Below are 21,914 nucleotides of genomic sequence, written 5' to 3'. Positions count from 1 at the left end.
GACTGTCATAAGACCGTCATAATTATGACATGACAATAACATATGCATTACTGAATGATTATGACAGATGTCATCAAGGGTCATCTAGCAAATTATGTGACTAACTCCATTTATGTCCAGCTTGGATCTTTTACATCCATTCAAAAGTGAGATAATTTGCCGGATAACCCGAAATGACATCTCTTATAACCATTCATTAATGCTCATGACAGTGTCATGTCATAATTATGATGGTCTTATGACAGTCTTATTTTGCCACTGTCAAATGAAATGATACAAAATACCATAACTAGCAATTAATGAAACAACTGGAACAGTAACTGAAGAAATAATTAGCACAGAACATGAATTTTGATTATTTACATATCTAGCGCTGCAGTGCATGCTAGGAGGCATGTTCGACGATAAGTGTTGACAGAAGGTGGCAACAGATGTTGACTGTCTCCCCCAAAGGAGCAGTGATGGCCAGCGTCTTGAAGCTGTGCAGCCAATTGGTTCAAAGCTTTATGGTGGTTTATTTGGTTTTATGACAGTCATATGATTCCGCTGTCAAATAAAGTGTGATTGGTTAATATTTTTTGGTGTAAATATGATATAATACAGTAAGTACAGCTGGGGCTTCTGGTCCAGTGCAGCTTATCTATGAACAAATGCTGTTTTTGTGCCAAATTTGAAGGGTGCGGCTTATAGTCAGGTGCGACTTATATTGCGAAAATTACGGTATGTGGATTTATTTCTAAAATATAGTCTTTTAAGGCTTATAATTAGGTGTGCTTTTCTCGTCCAGAAATAACGGTATTAGCTTGAGGACTTAATGAAAATGTTCATTGTTGCTCCCCAAGTACCCAACAATAGCTAACATTGATTTTACCATGTTACTGATAGTGTAATGGGCAGTGGTACATCTGGCTGACATCGATGCAGACAGCAGTCGATCAATCTTGGCAGTGTAAATGTGAGTACGAATGGTTGTGTCTGTGTGCCCTGCGACCGACTGGTCCGCATTTGTCCTCAAGTCAACTGCCCATGAGTGGTGTTTAAAATGGATGGATGGATGGAGTTTATCATTTTGCCTTGCAAAATGGCCTTTAGAAGTTTGTGATGCTCTACAAACTGGTGCTGCTGGGAATCGATTCGAGGGGCTTGTTTGCTGGTAGTGTAGGCTAAATTAATGTCTAGACTATCCTAAGCCTATTACAGACGACTTTCTCTAATTGCGATTCTCACTGCTTGCGTGCATGTAGCATTAGCCGACTGTCCTTTTTTTAGACTTTACCCTAATGAAAAGAGAACGGCTTTTTACTTAGAAATAGAGGCGTGCGAAATTTCCGATTCTTAGATTATTCGCGATTCGGCCGTGGAAGATTCGAGAACGATACACAAACATCCAAATTCCGATTATTGAATTATACCAGGTAAAGCAGAACTAAAACACAGTCAGCGCGGTCTTCAGGACGCAATGAGGAACGGACCGAGAGCAAATATCATGTTCAACTCATGCCGCTAGATAAAAAAACAAAAATACCTGACTGCGGCCGACAGCTGGTTCAAACAACGCGCAGTTGCTAGTTGCTACAAACATACGGCCACATATGGCTATAGTAGATATCACACATATGCAGAACTAGATGCTAAATGACAAATGACTGCGGTGTTAGAACATATAAAAAGAACTAGCTGCGAAACGACAGGCTTGCCGTTTAGTAGTTGCCGCGTTGTAAACAGCCGCCATCTTACAGCAGTAGACTTCTCTGGAAGGCTCTGTTGTAGCGAACCTAATTAACTTTTTATATGAAATACTCCTAAATCAGCAAAATCTTGACTTGAATCTATCTTTAAATATGAAACCGTTTTAAAACTTTGACATGTTGTAAGTAGATAGAAGGGAAATTATGGAGAAACGGGAGCAATTTTATCAACTTTAACGGTTGATTCACATCATTAAATTAATTGAATGTAGTTTAAAGCTGCTGATACAGAATGGAGACTTGAGTATTTTATTCAATGTTTTTAACTGTTAACTTGATACTTAAATATTAGTTTGGTTTAGCCTAATAGGATTTTTAAACTGATTTGGAACTAATGTACAAAACATTAAAAGGGAGGGCTTTGGATGACATCAATAACTGATTTATAATCGAATCGGGGCCTCTGAATCGTAATCGAATCGTTAGGTACCCAAAGATTCCCACGTCTACTTACAAACACGGTTATTTTTTATTATATACAGTGGTATGATAAAATATATGAACTTTTTGGAATTTCTTAACATGTCTGCATAAAATCACCATCAAATGTGATCTGATCTTTGTCAAAATCACACAAATGAAAAAACTGCTTTTACGAAAACCACCCAAACATTTATAGGTTTTTATATTTTAATGATATCCTACAAACAATGACAGAAGGGGGACAATAAGTAAGTGAACAGTTTTCGTAAGGAGGCTTACAGAACAATTGAAAACTATTTTTACCAAAAAATTTAAGTCAGCTGTATGCCCAATCACTGATGAGTGGTTTAAAGCTGCCCTGCCCACTAAAAAACACACACCTGGTAAGAATTGTCATGATGAGAAGCATTGTCTGATATGCATCATAGCTCGGTCAAGAGAGCTGTCTGAACCAAAGTTGAATTGTTTGGAGTAACACACAAGGTCATGTGTGGAAGAAAAATGGAACAGCCCACCATCATCAACACCTGATCCCCACCGTGAAGCATGGTGGAGGGACCATCATGATTTGGGGCTGTTTTGCGGCTTCAGGGCCTGGACAACTTGCAATCATTAATTGAAGAATGAATTTGAAAGTTTATCAGGATGTTTTGCAAGAAAACCCGAGGCCGTCTGTCAGACAGATGAAGCTAAAAAGAGGATGGATGCTGCAACAAGACATTGATACAAAACACAGAACTAAATCAACTTCAGAATGGGTTCAAGAGAACAAAATGCACCTTCTGGAGTGGCCAAGTCAAAGTCCAGACTTGAACCCCATTGAGATGCTGTGGCATGACCTACAGACCGATTCATGCCAGACATACCAGGAATCTGACTGAACTACATGGGTCCTGATTAGTCCTAATCGATGTGCCAGACTGATCTGCAGCTACAGGAAGCGTCTGGTTGAAATGATTGCTGCCAAAGGGGGGCCCACAAAATATTAAATGTGATGGTTCACTTGCTTATTTTTCCTCCCTTGTGTCATTGTTTGCATACTATTCTCATTAAAATAAGAAAACCTATAAATGTTTGGGTAGTTTTCGTGAAAGCAGACTGTTTTCAGATCTGTGTGATTTTGACAAAAATCAGATCGCATTTGATGATTTTATGCAAAAATGTGACAAATTCCAAAAGGTTCAGATACATTTTCATACCAGTGTATGCACTTGACTATAAACATCATGACACATTATGAAATGCACTGATTTGTCTTGTTTGTGCTTCCAGCAACATGAACCGTGAGGACCGAAATGTGCTCCGAATGAAAGAAAGAGAAAGGAGAAATCAAGAAATCCAGCAGGGAGGAGGAGAGGCGTTTACAGCAAATTCCCCCCTTTTCCCCGAACCTTATAAAGTGGTAAGATCATTTTATTAACTCCTCTTCTTTCAGTTCAGAAACATAACAGTCCTAAAATCTATTATAATTAATTTTCCCAAGCTGCTTAGAGGAAAAAAAGAAAGGATACATCAAATATTCTTTGATATCCATTATTTTACCGGCATGGTTGACAATAGTGATGCACGATAATACATTTTTCAACCGATATCGATAACCGATAATTTCCTGCCCCTTCCACCCGATAACCGATAATGTCACGCCGATAATTCTATTCAAACATGAATGTAAAATTTTAAAGTATACAAAGATCAAATGTCACTGTGCAAAAATGTAATTTAGTGCTGTTTTTTTCCACATTAAATGTGAATAAGTAGTAAATTCCTACAACTAAACAATGGCAATGACGTTGTGTAATGGTAAGCTTTTGGCAACAATTACTTAGAGAGTAAACACCCAAGTTGCACAAAAATGCCTTTTAAAGTAAGCCATTACTAACATATATCACATTACTACACTGCAAAAACACCTCCTTAAAACTAGCAGAATTGGACAAAACTGTTGATAGCGCACATTTGGAGGCTAAATCAAGTATATAATTATCGGATATCATTATCGGTTGAATTTCGTTTTATCTGGATTATCTGTGTGACGTCATAATTGCCATTATCGGCCGATAATGATCGGTGACCGATATTATCGTGCATCTCTAGTTGACAACGTCCTTTTAATCATTCTTTCATAATATGTACTAGGACTGCAGCTATTTATTATTTAAGTAATCTATTAATCTATCAATTTGTTAGCTCGAATAATCGAGTCAGTGGATTAGGAACATTTAATGCGTTGCAGAATACATTTTAGGAGATGTAAAACGAAGGCTTGCTAAGATTGGACTTTGAAAACGGCATTAAATGGGAATACAAAATATAATTCCCAAGTGTTTTTTCAAACCACGCAGACTTGCACAAGAGCCATTTTGACTGAAGGTTAGAGCTAGGCCGGTATTAGATTCTGACGGTATGATAACCTTAGCCAAAATATCACTTAATCACGGGATTGCAATTACAGCTCTAAAACGTGTTACTTTGAGATATCTGGGTTTAAAAAAAAAAAAAAAAAAAAAATTCCGTTGAACAGGCAATGTATTTTCCAAAACATATTAGCAAATTGGGACATAAGTATAATGTTAAGTTGAAATCAATTTTAAAAAAGTATTTATATATATATATATACATATATATTCTAAGTAAAATTAAAATAAATGCAGTCCTTTCGGTGGGCCTAAACCCACAGCCACAGCTTACCACTGTCTGCACACCAAAAAGCTGTTTGGGAGGCATGCACGGAGAAAACCTTTCCTCACTCACAATCATAAATGCAAACGTCTGGAGTTCGCCAAGCGGTGTTCGGGCTTCAACTGGGACCGTGTGCTTTGGTCAGATGAGACCAAGATTGAGCTTTAGGCAACAAACACTCTCAGTGGGTCTGGCGTGCCACGAAAGATGTGCATGCTGAAAAGCACCTCATACCCACTGTGAAGTATGGGGGTGGGTCAGTGATGCTGTGGGGCTGTTTCGCTTCCAAAGGCCCTGGGAACCTTGTTAGGGTGCATGGCATCATGAATGCTTTGAAATACCAGGACATTTTAAATCAAAATCTGTTGCCCTCTGCCCGAAAGCTGAAGATCACTGGGTCTTTCAGCAAGACAGTGACCCTAAACATATGGCCAAATCTACACAGAAATGGTTCACCAGACACAAAATCAAGCTCCTCCCATGGCCATCTCAGTCCCCAGACCTTGTTTTGTTGGCAAAAGGTGGTTGTACAAAGTGTTAACACCAGGGCTGCTACTAATTGTGACACACATTATTTGATGTCAAATATTTTTTTCTTTTATGTAGGGATTTTTTTCCCCACTGAATGAATGCACTTGTATTGAAGGTTGGATTTTTCACTTTTTTCCGTTAAGGTCCCATATTATTTGAATTAAAAAAAATATATATATTAGAAGCTAAAAAACACATCTTTTTCAGGGGTGCCAATTATTATGGAGGGTACTGTATATTCTTACCTAAAAATGCTGTTACACTTGATAACACACATCACTTCAAAGTTAGGTGTTTTTCCCACGTGTTTCAATTGAATTTCTATTTGTGTCAAGCTAAGTTCTAGTTAAGGTTTAAGTTAGTATAAACTGTAAGTCCTGATAGGATTTTGAGTTTTTGCAGTGTTCAAAATATATGTGTGATACAGGCTGTATTGGAGCACATTAGGGATCAGTGCTACTTGGTGTTTTATCCAGCAATGACTACTGAGCTAAAATTGATAGTTAGCGTCATTAAGTTTTTATTTTACACCCTCTCACTCCACAGCGCTGTTATGTTAAAGCCTGTATGTAAGACACTTTAGCCACGCATCGACAGTGGTCATAATTAAAAGAAACCTAGCCCTCCGCAGGGCTAACGTTACGGGAGCAAGTGACAGTAACATTAATCTTATTTATTAGCGCTTAGCGCATTTTATTTGCGCTTAGCGCTCTACTGCTTTAAGATGGCGGCTGTTTACTAACGCCGCTGACTCTGTCATTTCTCATCTAGTTCAACATACATGTGATCTCTATGAGACGCATCAGACGCTTCCTGCTACCACTGTAGCATCATGCGGGCTAGTTTTTAGCAACGCCGGCGTCATTTGTAGCGGCTGTCGGCTGCAGTAAGTTTAAAAAAAAATTTTTTTTTTAATTGCTTCTTCCTCTACGCACGTGACATCAGCGCGTTGTCCCTCATTAATAGTAGTCCGGGCAAAATTTGATGCTCAGAGCTTTCAAAATTAATCGATTACTCGAGGTGAATAAAATTACTCATATCAGTTTTCAAACTTGAGTTACTTGAGTTGCTCGAGTATTCGTTTCAGCTCTAGTTAAGACTAGTACATCATAACCCGGGGACTACCTGTATTCATATAATACCATTTAATCCAGGCTAGGGAATTTATATGAAGGATGCCTAGTACACGGGTATACACAAAACATTATTTTGACTTGACGCCCCAGGTTTGTTGAATTGGTGTAAGAGGGCAACACAACATATCCTCCCGTGACCTGCTCTTGTTTATCCACAAGCAAGCCATAGATGTAGGCCAGCCTGATCCAACCTGGGTCGTTCGACGCTAAAGAAGATTTGTGCTTCCCTTACTGATCTAATCTTTGCCACTCACTGGATTTGTGCGTAGCTAAGTAGCTTCCCTCCTCCCATGAGCTCGGGCAAGTTGTTCGGGCAACTGTGAGGAATGTGAAAGGCGGCCAGAGGTGAGTGACAGCTTAGTGTTGTAGCCGTGGAGAAAGTGAAAGGGAAAACATTGACATCTTTAGCCTTCATTTGTGAGACTGGAATGACATGTAGTATCCCGACTTAAGATGGAGGATTCGTTTTCTTTCTTTACTGTCTGTATCTCCCGTCTCCTGCTTGTCTGGGTCTTACGTAAGCTTTGCTGCATGACTTTTTTATTCTTCCCCCTGTCATGCTCCACTAAGTGGAAGTGTGCTGTGGTGCATTTAAAGACCATGTGTGCACACCACTGCCTATGAGGCCTTGGAGATTTACAACAGCAGATTGATGTGATAAATTCAAACTTGAAAGAGACTGTCAGTCTTTTTGGGTTAATAACCATCTTTTGTTTTGTTGTTGTTGTTATGGTTCTGGTATATCAAATTTATTGCATAATATTACAGTCGCCAATGGGGGGGGGGGGGGTGTATATTATTAAGCCAGTCACGATATGCAATAAGTCAGTTAACTCATTCACTCCCAGCCATTTTCACCGGAGCAACCCCCTTCGCTCCCGGCCGTTTTACTGGATTTTGACTGATTTTGCAAGGCCCAAAGAAAATTCTGCTCTATTGCTCTAATTTTTTATAAATGCGAAATCATGTTGGAGGTATTGCCTCCTCGGCAGCCACCCTCCCACAAGCATGTTTTACATGTTGATCGTCCCTCCTCCTCTAAGCCGCGCCCGTCTGGAACTTTTCTGTAGTCGAAGTATTCCCATACCAGTGATTTCGTTTTCTTTGATGAGGGGGGGGAGTTCAGGAGTTTCACCTCCTCCAGCCATTGTGTAGCACAGCTGACTCACTGACACTGAGCAACAACCGGTGGAGGAGGGTTGAGCCTTGCAGCTGCAAGTGAAGTATTTCTCCCTGCATTTTTGGGACATTAAAATTATCTAATACCGTAGAGAATGTATGACGGAAAATTTGTGCGGTTTTGAAACCTTGACATTTTCATACCATGGTATACCTTGAAACTGGTAATCGGCACATGTCTAGATTCGACTCGTCTGACATGGATAAAGGACAGCTGATCTCTGGTTATGCCCACATAAGGATGTAAGTTGTCTCAGCTCATATATGTTCGTCTTTGCATTTGGAATTAAGTTTAGAGCTACAGTTTGTGGAGTTATGTGTGAGCGATTTGCTACGAGAATTGTAAAAATGTTAGCATTCTTAACATTTAAGCTAGCAGACTTCTGTTAGTCATACCGTAGGGACGATATGATGGAAAATTTTTGCAATTTTGAAACCTTGACGTTTTCATACCACGGTATACCTCGAAACCGGTTATAGGCACAAGCTACCCAGAGGCAGCCGCTTCCCACCCTTAATCTTCAATAGCTAAACAAAACCAGTATTTTGATTGTATTATTTTGTCATTATATTGGTTTGCTCTGGACAAAGTAAAGCATGCGCAAGATTTTGTCAACGAGAATCTAACCATTTCTACCTGTGAACATCACCAATTTGTGCACAACTAAAAATACAAAATATACCCAATTTTTGAAGGTCAATAACCATTTGAAGTGCATTCCTGACAGTGTTAAGAGCACAGTTTGAAAAGGCTTACTCTTGAAATTATACAGTGTATGAGAGTTAACTATAAAGTCAATCTGGTCAATAATATTTTAAGCCATTGAACAATTGAAACGCTTCACTGAGTTTGTCAAATATCATTTGGCTTAAGTAAAACTTGTTGAAAATAATTCTTTAAGACCCCAAAGAAGTCCTAATGACTCCTTTCCCTAAGCCACGCTAGCAGGGGGTAGTGAAGTCAATGTTATGACCAAGCAAGCGATTTCCTGCCTCAATAGTAGCTTGTATTTCCTCTGTGTAAATCTGTCTAACAAAATTGTGGTCTGAGGCTGGATGTGAAACGGGATACTCCTCCTAAACGGCGACATGCTAGCTGTTAGCAGGTCGGCGGTAACCTTTGGCCACAGAGGAAGCTTTTACATCTGGCTTTGATCGATACGCTGGCATCTGTGTTCATGGACGAGCGGGGTTGCTCGCTCTGAACAACTCTTCTCTGACTGAAGTACACTTTATTATTCTGTTTTGCTTCACTTTATTACCGAGGGTTATTTTGTCATGTGGTTATTTATGATAACAATCTCTCACATCATGGGTGTCTTGCTGTTGCTGCCGCATGAGAAGGTTGTGAGGAAGTAGACCCAAAGCCTCTATGACTACATCAATCTGTCTTTGATCAAAATGCATAATCCAGTTTTGCTCCTGATTCGACTTTGGTAGAAAAGCCAAAACGTATTGCTTCCGAATACAGTACAGGTAACTTTATAATAAATTCAAAGTAGAAATGATAGAAAGCCAGTAACTGGTGAAAACAGATTTTTGTGTGTGTTTTTGTTTTTAATTTAATAATCATGAAAGTGAAATACAGTGGTACCTCTACATACGAATTCAATTCGTTCCAGGACCTGGTTTGTAAGTCGAAATGGTCGTATGTCGAGTGGGATTTCCCCTAAGAATACATTATAACTCGATTAATTTGTTCCACAACCTGAAAAATAAGGGTCGACCAATTATAGCTGGCCGATATATCGGGCAATATGACCCCCCCCCCAATATCGGCCCAAACAATTAAGCCGATAAAAAGGATTTTGATCAGGCAATGTGTGGGCAATAGACCCTACTCACCAACGTCACAGAATGACGTGTCGCTGTATCCGGCCGCCATATTGTCAGTCAGTGTTTATCCGTATTCTCAATGGTTTCAATTTGTCGTGCAATTTATAGTGCAATTCATGGAAGCCCCGGTGCTTTCAGACGCTGTAAACTCATTGGATGCGTTGCATAAAAGGCGTTATGTGGAAAAGCTTCAGTCTATCCGTTCGCCAGATCCATATTTGATGCCTAAATCGATATTTTTCGACCCGCTGTCTTCGCCCTCTCTGCCTGACATCTGCTACCCTGATATCTACAACTATCTTGTCCACACAAAATCAGCCTATTCTCACAAAAGTTTGAAAAACTTTAAGAGCAGCACTCTAAGCAACATTACCCCGTGTGACCCTTTACTTCCAATTTTCTAAAATGGCGACAATCAATAAAAAAAAAAAAAGTTGACTGCGATGGCCGACGCTTCAAGGATAGATGGATATTGGATTATTTCTTCAATAAAACACGCAACAACTGTGTCTGCCTCATTTGCAAAAAGACAGTCGCTGTTTTCAAAGAGTTCGATGTGACGCAATATTACTAAACAAGACACGCTGACATGTACGACAACATTACAGGGAAGATACGCAGCGAGAAATTATAGCAACTTGAAGCTAGTTTAATTTCACAGCAGCAGTATTTCGCAAGAGCCCGAGTGTCGAAAGAGAACGCCACAAAGACGAGATTGTTGAAATTATGAATTTTAAAAAATTATAAAGCCAATGTGACACACAGAAGGGCTTGCTAAAATTTGTTTAAATATATTCTATGTAAATCAGCCAAGGTAGCCCCCCGCATTTTTACCACACCAAATCTGGCCCCCTTTGCAAAAGGTTTGGACACACCTGTTTAACTTCTTTCACTTGGTACCAGCTAAATATTATTCAAAAAATAGTGATGGTGGAAGAAATAAGCATCTTGAATTTGAAACTGTATGTTGTCGGCGATTAGCCTCGCAACGATCTTAATTGTGGTTGTCAGCCCAAAACCCTCTAAATATATATTAAATGCATCTTACCAGATATAAAATGACTACTGCATAATCTGTGGTGATCGTTTGGTGCCCAGTTTTCTCGTCGAATTGCAGCAGTCCATCTCGCTCTCCTCTCCGGGTCTCTCGGAATGCGGTAGAACTTCAAGTCTCTCCGTCTATCTTCTCTGTTACTGCAACCAACCGCCACACACGCCTTCACCATTTTGATTATTAATGTTAACGAGCAGAAAAACACGCCATAATAGGAGGAATTTACGTAGCGGTAATGCGTAAACACGACGAGTAGACGGGCAATATGGCGCAGAGGCGTTGTTGTGACGTCATGTGAGTAGGGTCTATTTTGGCTACCACTGACTGACTGTAGGACCCCGGAGGGACCCTGCAGCAGCTGGAAAGTGGCTGCTACTGGAAGCTTCTGGCTTGCGTGTTTTGTAAATATTGTAAGATTTTTTTTTTTTTTAGGGGGCACGATATCCATTTTTTGAAACCGAAATCGATAACTTCTTGCTCCTCAAAACTGATAACCGATAATAAATATCATTTTTTAAATGTATATTCACCAGAGTTTTTGAACACCTGGAGGTTTTAAAAAAAAAAAAAAAATGTGGTGGATTCAACATAGATTTGCCTTTGACCTCACCAGATTTTTCATAATGACATGAACATTATTTGCCTGGCACGGCCAGACTGTTCTCCCTGAATTTTTCAAACACTGAGAGAAATAGTCTGGGAACCATCCCATTAACGGCCTCTCGAACAGGTACAAAATCAATCGACAAATCAGATTTGTTTATTTGCGTGACGTGTTCTGAACGAGCAACGTCACTCTTGCCCGTCGGAAGTCGTCTCCTCAACAACACAGATGGTGAACAGGGATCCGAGAATATGTTCCAATCCACGGTAAAATCAGTTTTAAATTACCAAAAACACATCGACACGAGTCATTGACAACAGTCCGTCTCGCGCTAGCCATGTTGAATAAACTCCGCTCTCCTCGTATGTTTACTTCCGCGCGCAAGTCCCTCGTCCTGCCCTCGTCGTTTTACTAATGTCACGTCTGCCCGTCGCTGATTGGTCCACTCCGCTGTCTGTTTGCTGTGACTTGCTCCGCCCTGGAAATTATATCCGCTGAATGCTAGCCAGACTCAATAGCTGGAACAGCGGTGAGTCTGGTGTACCAGGCAAGAACATTATTATAATGAACAAAACAAACACAAGAACAGTCTTGAATTCAAATAAAGTGCCAATATTTTTTCAAATAAATATTATTTGAGTCGTCTATGTCTGTATTAGGGCTGTCAAAATTATCGCGTTAACGAGCGGTAATTAATTTTTTAAATTAATCCCGTTAAAATATTTGATGCAATTAACGCACAAATGCCCCGCTCAAACTGATTAAAATGACAGTACAGTGAAAGGTGTACTTGTTGTGTTTTTCAGAGTTTTGCCGCCCTCTGCTGGCGCTTGGGTGCGACTGATTTTATAGGCTTCAGCACCCATTAGCATTGTGTAAGTAATTATTGACATCAACAATGGCGGGCTACTAGTTTATTTTTTGATTGAAATTTTTACAAATTTTATTAAAATGAAAACATGAAGAGGGGTTTTAATAGAAAATTTCTATAACTTGTACTAAAATTTATCTTTTAAGAACTACAAGTCTTTCTATTCATGGATCGCTTTAACAGAATGTTAATGTTATCTTGTTGATTTATTGTTATAATAAAGAAATACAGTACTTATGTACCGTATGTTGAATGTATGTATCCATCTTGTCTTATCTTTCCGTTCAGACAATAATTTACAGAAAAATATGGCATATTTTATGGATGGTTTGAATTGCGATTAATTGCGATTAATTACGATATATATATGTTTTTTTAATCATATTGGCTTCGATTATTGGCGTACAACATCAGCTTTGGGTATCGGTAATCAGCAACATTTTTTTTAGATAACGCCATTTGCAAATCCTTTGTCGGTTGACCTCTACCAAAAACCTATGCTAAATCCTTCATAAATACCGCTGGTACAATTACAAATAGCAATTGAACATAGCCAAACAAATACATTATAAATTCAAATCGGAATAATAATAATGTAACAAATCGGGTTCTAATGTGGCGATTGTGTTTTGCGTGCTTTTCCTGAACACACCGTGTGACTGACTTGAGAGAGAGGTGCGGTAGAGCGGGAAGTTTTGACTTTTTTTCATGTTGTTGTTAGCTTCAGCTGACAGTAGCCGTGTTGTGTTGCACAAGTTCTGTAACAAATGATTAAAATTCTGACGAAGCTGGCGACTTGCTTGCCAATGATACATTAATAATAATAAATAGGAAATAAAAAAGCGGATTTATTTTCACCTTAACTGATAGAGACTTGCGAACGAAGGTCGGAGGAAACCAGCCATATTGTCGAGGCATTTCACTCACACGCACACCGCACTCATATTTTTTTGATCATTTCCTTTTAATTTCAATGGTAAGCTTCACCTTTTTTCACAACCTGCATTAACCTTCTTGGGCAACATGTTGAATACTCTCACACGCCATGCATCAGACTTGCGGGAAAACAGTCAAATTTTACGTCAGATGTCGAAAGGATCATATGTCGATGATCTTTGTCAACATACCACTGTAGTCCAAAAACTACAACTGTAATTCAGTCACTGCCCAACAATAACACTTAAACAATAATCATGTAAAGAAAATATTTTTGCCTTTTTTGTTGTTGTTGTTGTTGCCAAAATCAGATGACCGTGCATAACATAGGTGTTGTTTTTTTGTTATCTGTAACTATCTGGCACTCTACTCTGGATCACTTTGAACACTCTGCATTCGTGAGCCATGGATACTTAAAAAAGTGATAAATCTCTTGAATAATAACTGGAAACTCTTGTTATGGTCTTCTATTTTTGGTAGTGTCTCCTGGTCCAACTGTTGCATTCAGGGAGGCATGATTTCCCACGGTGATATTTGAAGCCAAAACCCACACTAAGACAGGGGAATAGAAAAATTGGTTTGTCATTGTGCAATTTCCTTTTTAGGTTTTGGTATGCAATTACTTAATTCCACTTTTTAAAACGATGGCTCTCCATACTAAATGAGATTTTAAACATAACTACTAAAGGTGTGTGAAATTTCAGATTCTTAGATTATTCACGATTCAGCTGGTGAAGATTCGAGAATGATTCACAAACATCCATATTCCGATTATTTAAATATGCTAAGTAAAGCGGAACTAAAATGCAGTCAGCGCGGTCTTCAGGACGCAATGAGGAACGGACAGAGAGTAAACATCCACATTCCACAACTCATGCCGGTAGATAAAAAACCGCCGGCAGCTGCTACCAACAATGCGCTGTTGCTACAAACTAGGGCTGCAGCTATCGAATATTTTAGTAATCGAGTAATCGATGAAAATTCTATCGATTAAACGAGTAATCGGATAAAACATTTTTTTTTTTGTTTAGGTAAAGAGCAATTATAAATATACATGAGAAAAAAAAGACGTTTAATCCAATATTGAACCATTTTCAGTCAATCAATGTCTTTATTTTCGATGTACATAGTTGAAAACAGCCAACAATTGCATCTAAGATGTGACTAGAAAAAAAAATCACTGCTTTCACTCAAAACACTTCTTGATCTTATAAAAAAAAAAAAAAAACATATTTCTTACCTAAAAATGTAATTACGCTTGATAACACACATCACTTGAAAGCTACGTGTTTTTCCCACGTGTTTCAATTTGATTTCCACTTGTGTCAAGCTATTTTTAAGTTCTAGTTAAGTTTTAAGTTTGTCTAAACTGTAAGTACTGATAGGCTTTTGAGTTTTTGTAGTGTTCAAAATAAATGTATGATACCTGCTGTATTGGAGCACATTAGGGACCAGTGCTATTTGGTGTTTTATTCAGCAATGACTGCTGAGCTAAAACTGACAGTTAGCTATATTATGTTTTAATTTTACACCCTCATCACTCCACAGCGCTGTGCTTTTACAGATTAAATAAAGCCTGTATGTAAGACACGTTAGCCACGCATCGACAGTGGTCATAATCAATAGAAACCTAGCCCTCCGAAGGGCTAACGTTACGTGAGCAAGTGTCAGTAACGTTATATTTATTAGCGATGAGAAGTCTACTGCTTAAAGATGGCGGCTGTTGACTAACGCTGCCCAGACGCGGCCGAGTCTGTCATTTCGCATCTAGTCCTAAATGCATGCGATATCTATGAGACGCATCGGACACTACCTGCTACTAGCATCATGCGGGCGTAGTTTTTAGCAACGTCGGCGTACTTTGTAGCGGCTGTCGGCTGCAGTAAGTTTTTTTTTTTTTTTTAATTGCTTCTTCCTCTACGCACGTGACGTCAGCGTGTTGTCCCGCATTAAAAGTAGTCCGGGCAAAACGTGGTGCTGAGAGCTGGCAAAATTAAACGATTCCTCGAGGTGAATAAAATTACTCGGATCAGTTTTTAAAATCGAGTTGCTCGAGTATTCGTTTCAGCTCTACTACAAACTAGCGCCCACATAATTCTAAGGTTGATATCACATGTATATAGAACTAGATGCGCAATGACAAGACTCGCTGGTGTTCGTAAACAGCCGCCATCTTAAAGCAGTAGACTTCTCAAGAAGGCTCTGTTGTAGCAAACCTTTCGAGCGAACCTCATTAACTTTTTATCTAAAATACTCTTAAATCAGCAGTCTTGACTTGAATCTATCTTTACATGATGAAGCAGTTTTAAAACTTTCACATGTCGAAAGAAGGGAAATTATGGAATAACAGGAGCAATTTTAACAACTTTTACAGTTAATTCACAACATTAAATTAATTGAATGTAGTTTAAAGCTGATGATACAGAATGGGGACTTGAGTGTTCTATTTACTGTTTTGAACTGTCAACTTGGCACTGAAATAGTAGTTTATTTAAGCCTGAGAGGATTTTTGTACTATTTTTGTAACTAATGTACGAAACATAGGAGGTTGTGCGTCAATAATCGATTTATAATCAAATCGTAACCTCTGAATCTTAATTGAATCGTGAGGTGCCCCAAGATTCCCACCTCCAATAATTACCGTATTTTCCGCACTATAAGGCGCATCGGAATATAAAGTGCACCTTCAATGAATGGCCTATTTGAAAACTGTTTCATCATTAAAAGATGGATTCAAGTCAAGATTTTGCCGAATACTCTTCAAACATTTTTTTCTAATTGAACACTCGAGTTAATCGATTAATCGTTGCAGCACTAGTTTGAATGAAATGTCTCTTGTTTCTGAAGCTTCAAAAATGTCTTCATTTTTCCATAACAGACTAAAGGATGAACTTCCATACTAACTATATTCTGTCATCTTTTTGTTTTCTTCATCAACTGCCCGCTTGGTCCTTCCCCATTTCTCTGTCTCCTACACCAGTCCAGTAAAGAAGATAAACTGTCGAGCCGTATCCAGAGCATGCTGGGCAATTACGACGAGATGAAAGAACCGATTGGCGAGGCGCTTCCGAAGCTTAGCGCCAAACCCTCAAACAGCTCATCTTCCTCCGAGGAGAAATCTGGCACGCCTTTGTTTAGCGAGAATCAGCGAGGCGGCGGCAGTCAGAGCAGTAAGTGGACTCCCGTTGGCCCCGCGTCAGCTGCCTCCTCATCCCAGTCTCAGAAACGTTCCGGACCGCAAGGGGGTCACAGTAGCCAAAGGGGCAACAGCGGCGGCAGTAGCGGCAGCAGCAGTAGTAGCCAAAGACACAGTGAAAAGAAGTCGAGTAAACACAGCGGCGGTTCCGAGCACTCAAAGTTGCACACGTCGAGTCCGGCAAAGGGCTCTCTCGGTTCCTCCGGCCACTCTCGGAGCTCCTTAGCCGCCGAGCAGCATCACGGCAAGGAGCGCTACAGGTCCAAGTCCCCTCGAGACCGAGAGGCCAACTGGGATTCGCCCTCGCGGGTTCATACCTCCTTCCCCAGCGGACAGCACTCGAGTCAGGCCTTCCCCCCGTCGCTCATGTCCAAACCGGGCTCGATGCTCCAGAAACCCACGGCCTATGTCAGGCCTATGGACGGCCAGGAGACCGCGGAAGCTAAGAGCTCGCAAGCGGAAACCTACAGCGGACAGTCGCACAGCAGCACTATGGGGGAGATGAAGTCCAACGGCAAGGCCTCACTCACCAAACTCAAGATCCCCTCGCAGCCTGTAGAGGTAAGACTGCTACACAGCTTTTATTTCCCAAGAATTTACTCAATAACGTTTGGTTTTTCTTTTTAGGGTTCTGGAGATTCGAACTGTGTTGATGAGATTCTAAAGGTATGTCTATCCAAGTACAGTCTAGTGGATTTAAGAGACAAGTTTGCCAATGTATAGCTCATTTGCACATTTCCCCCTCTGTATGTACGTGTGTTTTCTTTCTGTCAGGAAATGACTCAGTCCTGGCCCCCTCCATTGACAGCAATCCACACCCCCTGCAAGACAGAGCCCTCCAAGTTTCCGTTCCCCACCAAGGTCAGCATTGCGCAGCAGCTGCCTTTTATTCAATGTGTCTCAATATAACTTTGATAGAGTTAAATCATTTTTATGCTTCGGGGCCTGTCTTGTTTCAAAAACACATGCACAGAAAACCTTTGGCTGTGTTTTAACAAACACATTCTAGTGCTGAAACTCGCAAGGTTGATACACTTACATACTAAGGCGTTGTTCAGATTCGGTCAAAATCTGATTTTTAGCCCATCCAGATTGAAACAGGTTTATTGGGTCTTTTGTATTCTGAACAATCACAAGGCACATCTACATGTCTGTCTGTCTGTTTCTGTCTGTCTGTCTCTGTCTCTCTCTGTCGCCGTCTGTCTCGGTCTGTCTGTCTGTCTGTCTGTCTCTCTGTCTGTCTGTCTCTCTGTCTGTCATTCTGTGTCTTTGTCTCTCTGTGTGTCTGTGTCTCTGTCTGTCTGTCTGTCTCTGTCTGTCTGTCTGTCTCTCTCTGTCTGTCTGTCTGTCTCTCTCCGTCTGTCTGTCTGTCTGTCTCTGTCTGTCTGTCTCTGTTTGTCTGTCTCCGTCTGTCTGTCTGTCTCTGTCTGTCTCCGTCTGTCTGTCCATCTATGTCTGTCTGTCTGTCTCTGTCCATCTTTCTATCTCTATCTACCGGCATATCTCTGTCTGTCCATCTCTATCTTTCTATTTCTATCCTTCTGTCTATCGCAATCTATCTACCTGTCTGTCTCTATCCGTCTGACTATCCATCTGTCTATCCATATCTATCCATCTGTATCTCTGTCTGTCTCAATCTGTATTTATCCCTATCGCTCCGTCTGTGTCTCTGTCTGTCCGTCCGTCTATCTGTATCTCTGTCTGTTTCTCTATATATGTATTCATCTGTCTCTGTCTGTCTCTCTATCTCCATGTCTGTCTGTCTCCCTAACTCTATCCTTCTATCGCTATCTAGTTTCTATCGCTATCTATCTATATATCTGTATCTCTCTATAGCTCTCTCTCTGTCTATCTATCTCTCTATCCATCTTTCTATGTTTATCTCTTTTTGTCTGTCCATCTATCCATCTATGTCTATCTCTCTGTCCTTCCATCTTTTTATCTCTATCTACCAGCATATCTCTCTATCTCTGTCCTTCTGTCTATCGCAATCTATCTATCCGTCTGTCTGTCGGTCTCTCTCTCTCTATATATATCTATGTATCCATCTGTCTATCTATATCCGTCTGTCTATCCATCTATCAATATCTATCTATCTATCAGTCTATCTTTGTCTGTCTCGATCTCTATCCTTATCGCTCTGTCTGTCTGTCTGTCTCTCTCTCTATCCTTCTGTATCTGTCTGTCTATCGCTCTCTCTCTGTCTCTGTCTCTCTTTCTCTCCCCATCTCTCTCTACATCCAAACAAGAACGATCTAAACATAAGAAAAACAAACAAAACGATTTAAACATTGGTCTCATGTGTGACATAGGAATGTAGTTTGTCGCAAGTGACGTTTCCACAGTTTAATCTTCGGTTATCAATGTCTACATGATGGCGCCACAAACGCAGAATTAGTACATCTTCACTTTGGATGGGGATTTCAAGAAGTTTTCAATGCCCAAAATGTGCGTGTGGATGATAGGCCAAACCGTAGAGAAAGTTCCTTCTTTTTGCCAAATACCCGGTTAAATGTAGACATGGCCTCGGACTACTGTCGGCGCCGCAGTGATGTGTCAGCATGACACTCCTATTGGTGCGTTTGATACGGCAATGCGACGCTCCCATTTGTGGGTTACTACACCACGATTGTATGTCGTGGTGAGGTGCTTGACCTGGGTTGGTGCGGAGAAAAAGAGTGAAACGTGAGATAGACTCCTGTGTTGATTTACTCAAGCAACATTCCGCTGCCAATTTTTGCAAGCGCAATGGAATTAATATCTAAATGATAGAACTAATATAATGTAGTTAGTTGGATCAACAAAATTGTTTTCTGTACTATTTTGCAACGTAACTCAATGTGCAACAGGTGTCTAGCCAATAATACCATACAGTTCACTTCAGTTATGCTACGCAGCCAGTCATAGCATTGACAGTGTTGCGCAGATGTGCTCTGCCCATACACGCCATGCTGGTTAGCTCGCTAACAACAGTGCTGCGGAGTTAAGAGACACAAATGCTAACCCCTCATCCTGATAAAATGAACAGGCAGAGATACTGCACTCATCAAGTCAAAGTAAAAAAAGAAATGCGGTTCTTTTAAGATGGAACAGCTGTCGAAGTATGTGCAAATAGAACAACAAGCGGAGAAACTGATATTCTTTCTTCTTTTAAAAATTTTTTTCTTCAAATATAAATAAGCCATGTACCGTATTGGCCCGAATATAAGACTGCCCTGATTTAAGACGACCCCCTCTTTTTCAAGACTCAAGTTTGAAAAAAGACTTTTTGAACACCAAATTAATTTTTATACGGTAAATAATTACAGTACATCTGAAGCAAATGGTTATAACAATATATTTGAGAGAAAAAGCATGTTATTTTGACTCATTCAAATCTTAATATCTGAATATTTAAATATGTAAACTAAAGTGCAATCCCATTCGTAAATGAATGGCTTCTGGTTTTTGAAATGTAAATAAACCAATCTATTGTGATAAAACAACAAAATTGTAATAACTGCATTAACCATCATAGTGAGGTTTAAATTTAACTGTAGTCTTGAAACAAATCTGAATAAGGAAAAACATTGCAATAAAATAATGCAAACTGGTTAAACTTGAGTGTAGCTGAGATCTGTCATGACAGAACATTACTCCTCAAGTTCAGCATTCGCTTCAATGATATCTGCCGCCATGTAGCGTCGTAAATGGGTGTAATGTCTAGACCCCGAATATAAGACGACCCCTACTTTTTCAGTCTTATTTCAATGCAAAAAAACACAGTCATATATTCAGGCCAATACAGTAACTTGCTGTGATCTAAAGTTTTGAACAGGCGTGATACAAGTGTGAGGCCACCGCGTACACATTTGATGTTGCTCACAGTGGTCCTCAGTGTGCTCAGGGAGCTTGTGTGTCTGCTCGATTACCTGACAAATTGGGGAACATTGACCAGGTTTGTCAATAATGTGGCCCAGTCTGAACAGTCCCAGATCTGATTTGGACACTTGATAAAAAATAGTGTGTATAGTCAGCCCTGAAAATCAGATTTGAGGAGTCTGAACGCACCCGAAATGGATCTTAGCAGGTTATACAGAATAATAAAGGATGAAGAAGTCAACAATAAGATCATTTAAAATAATAAAGCATTTTTTTTCTATCCACAGGATTCTCACACCTTCTCAAGTGCACAGAGTGAGTAATAAAATTTATTCAGGTTCACTTCTACTTTAAGCACAAATAAGAGAGGGCAAACATTCTTTGTCCCAATGCAATGATTTTGCATTCATCAAAACTGAAATATATGTATGTTCATATCCTCATACCTTCCTTATTGCTTTGCAGAGCGAGGCAGTACTTCCAAGAGCTCAAGCAGCCACCAGTCCAAAACTTGCGATGACCAGCCAACGTATGTACTTCAACTTTCGCCCTCCGCTCCGTTCTCATTTTGACCTACATGTGTATTCAGAGTGTACCCGAAGCTATTAAAACACATTGTTCTTTGAAATTAGTATGCTGGAAGATGACCTCAAACTCAGCAGCAGCGAGGACAGCGACGGAGAACAGGACTCTGCCAAGAATGCCTCTAGAAACACGTCGGCGAGGTTAGTCAGAGTGCCGGGAAGTCACTTTACACAAAATGAAATCTTGTGTTGCCGACAGGTTTTGTTATTTATCGAATGTGTATAATGTTCTTTTGACTTTTTTTTTTTAACCCCTTGGCAGCCATAACAGCGAAGGAGCCGAGCAGTCGAGAGACGACTCGAGCAGCCACAGCGGCTCTGAAAGCAGCTCGGGGTCAGACAGTGAGAGCGAAAGCAGCACGACTGACAGCGAGGCCAACGAGCCCCCTCGACCCGCTTCTCCCGAGGTAATGTCCAACTGTGTCCGAATGTCCAATAAGAAATCAAATGAGATTTTAGTTGCTTTTTCTTTGAACGACAAAAACCTAGCTTGTACAGAAGTCATAACGAGATATAGTCTTTCATTAACTGGTGCTAATGCAGTAGTAAAGTAGTAAGTACAGTAAATATTTGTTGAAAAACACTTCAAGTCATACATACAAGGTCTAGCGGTACACTGCGCATGGCTTCTTGTGGAGCATGAAAACAGATCCTTAGGCTGCTATGCAGTGTGTCATGTGAATCCTGTTGTACATCACAATGCCGTCTTGGAATGATATCAATTAGAGATATTGTAGATTAGAAGAATGGTATCATTGTGGGACGACCTTTTTTTCGCATTAGTATGCTTTAAGTGCGCATTACATATACCGTATTTTCTGCTTTATAAGACACATCGAATTATAAGGTACATCTTTAATGAATGGCCTATTTTGAAATTGTTTTCATATACAGGTCGTTCTCAAAAAATTAGCATATTGTGATAAAGTTCATCATTTTCTGTAATGTACTGATAAACATTACTTTCATATATTTTAAGATTCACTACACACAACTGAAGTAATTCAAGCCTTTTATTGTTTTAATATTGATGATTTTGGCAAAAAAGTCAAGAAAAGCCAAAAATCCCAATCTAAAAAAAAAGCATATCATGAACAGGTACTATAAAGAAGCTACTAACCTAATCATCTGAAAATCAACGAATTAACTCAAAACCCCCGCGAAAGATTCCTGAGGCTTCTAAAAACTCCCAGCCTGGTTCATTACTCAAAATCACAATCATGGGCAAGACTGCCGACCTGACTGCTGTCCAGAAGGCCATCATTGGCACCCTCAA

General features: G+C 39.9%; 1 protein-coding gene across 3 annotated transcripts in view; it reads left to right on the top strand.

The window, feature by feature from the left end:
- Window positions 1–21,914, top strand: part of aff4 (AF4/FMR2 family, member 4) — a 98,032-nt gene that overhangs the window by 39,157 nt on the left and 36,961 nt on the right. For all 3 annotated transcript variants that reach the window (XR_009061372.1, XM_057821449.1, XM_057821448.1), the window contains exons 2-9: window positions 3,444–3,573; window positions 15,978–16,754; window positions 16,821–16,859; window positions 16,968–17,054; window positions 20,342–20,369; window positions 20,520–20,583; window positions 20,687–20,779; window positions 20,901–21,045. Coding sequence is in view for 2 of the 3 variants with exons in the window: in XM_057821448.1 (XP_057677431.1) it covers window positions 3,444–3,573; window positions 15,978–16,754; window positions 16,821–16,859; window positions 16,968–17,054; window positions 20,342–20,369; window positions 20,520–20,583; window positions 20,687–20,779; window positions 20,901–21,045 (1,363 nt within the window). In the remaining variant the exon portion in view is untranslated. The remainder of the gene's footprint in view (window positions 1–3,443; window positions 3,574–15,977; window positions 16,755–16,820; window positions 16,860–16,967; window positions 17,055–20,341; window positions 20,370–20,519; window positions 20,584–20,686; window positions 20,780–20,900; window positions 21,046–21,914) is intronic.

Source organism: Corythoichthys intestinalis, chromosome 18, assembly GCF_030265065.1.
Source record: "Corythoichthys intestinalis isolate RoL2023-P3 chromosome 18, ASM3026506v1, whole genome shotgun sequence".
Lineage (NCBI taxonomy): Eukaryota > Metazoa > Chordata > Actinopteri > Syngnathiformes > Syngnathidae > Corythoichthys > Corythoichthys intestinalis.
Note: the sequence above shows the minus strand (reverse complement) of the source record. Positions and strands in the feature narration are given on the sequence as shown.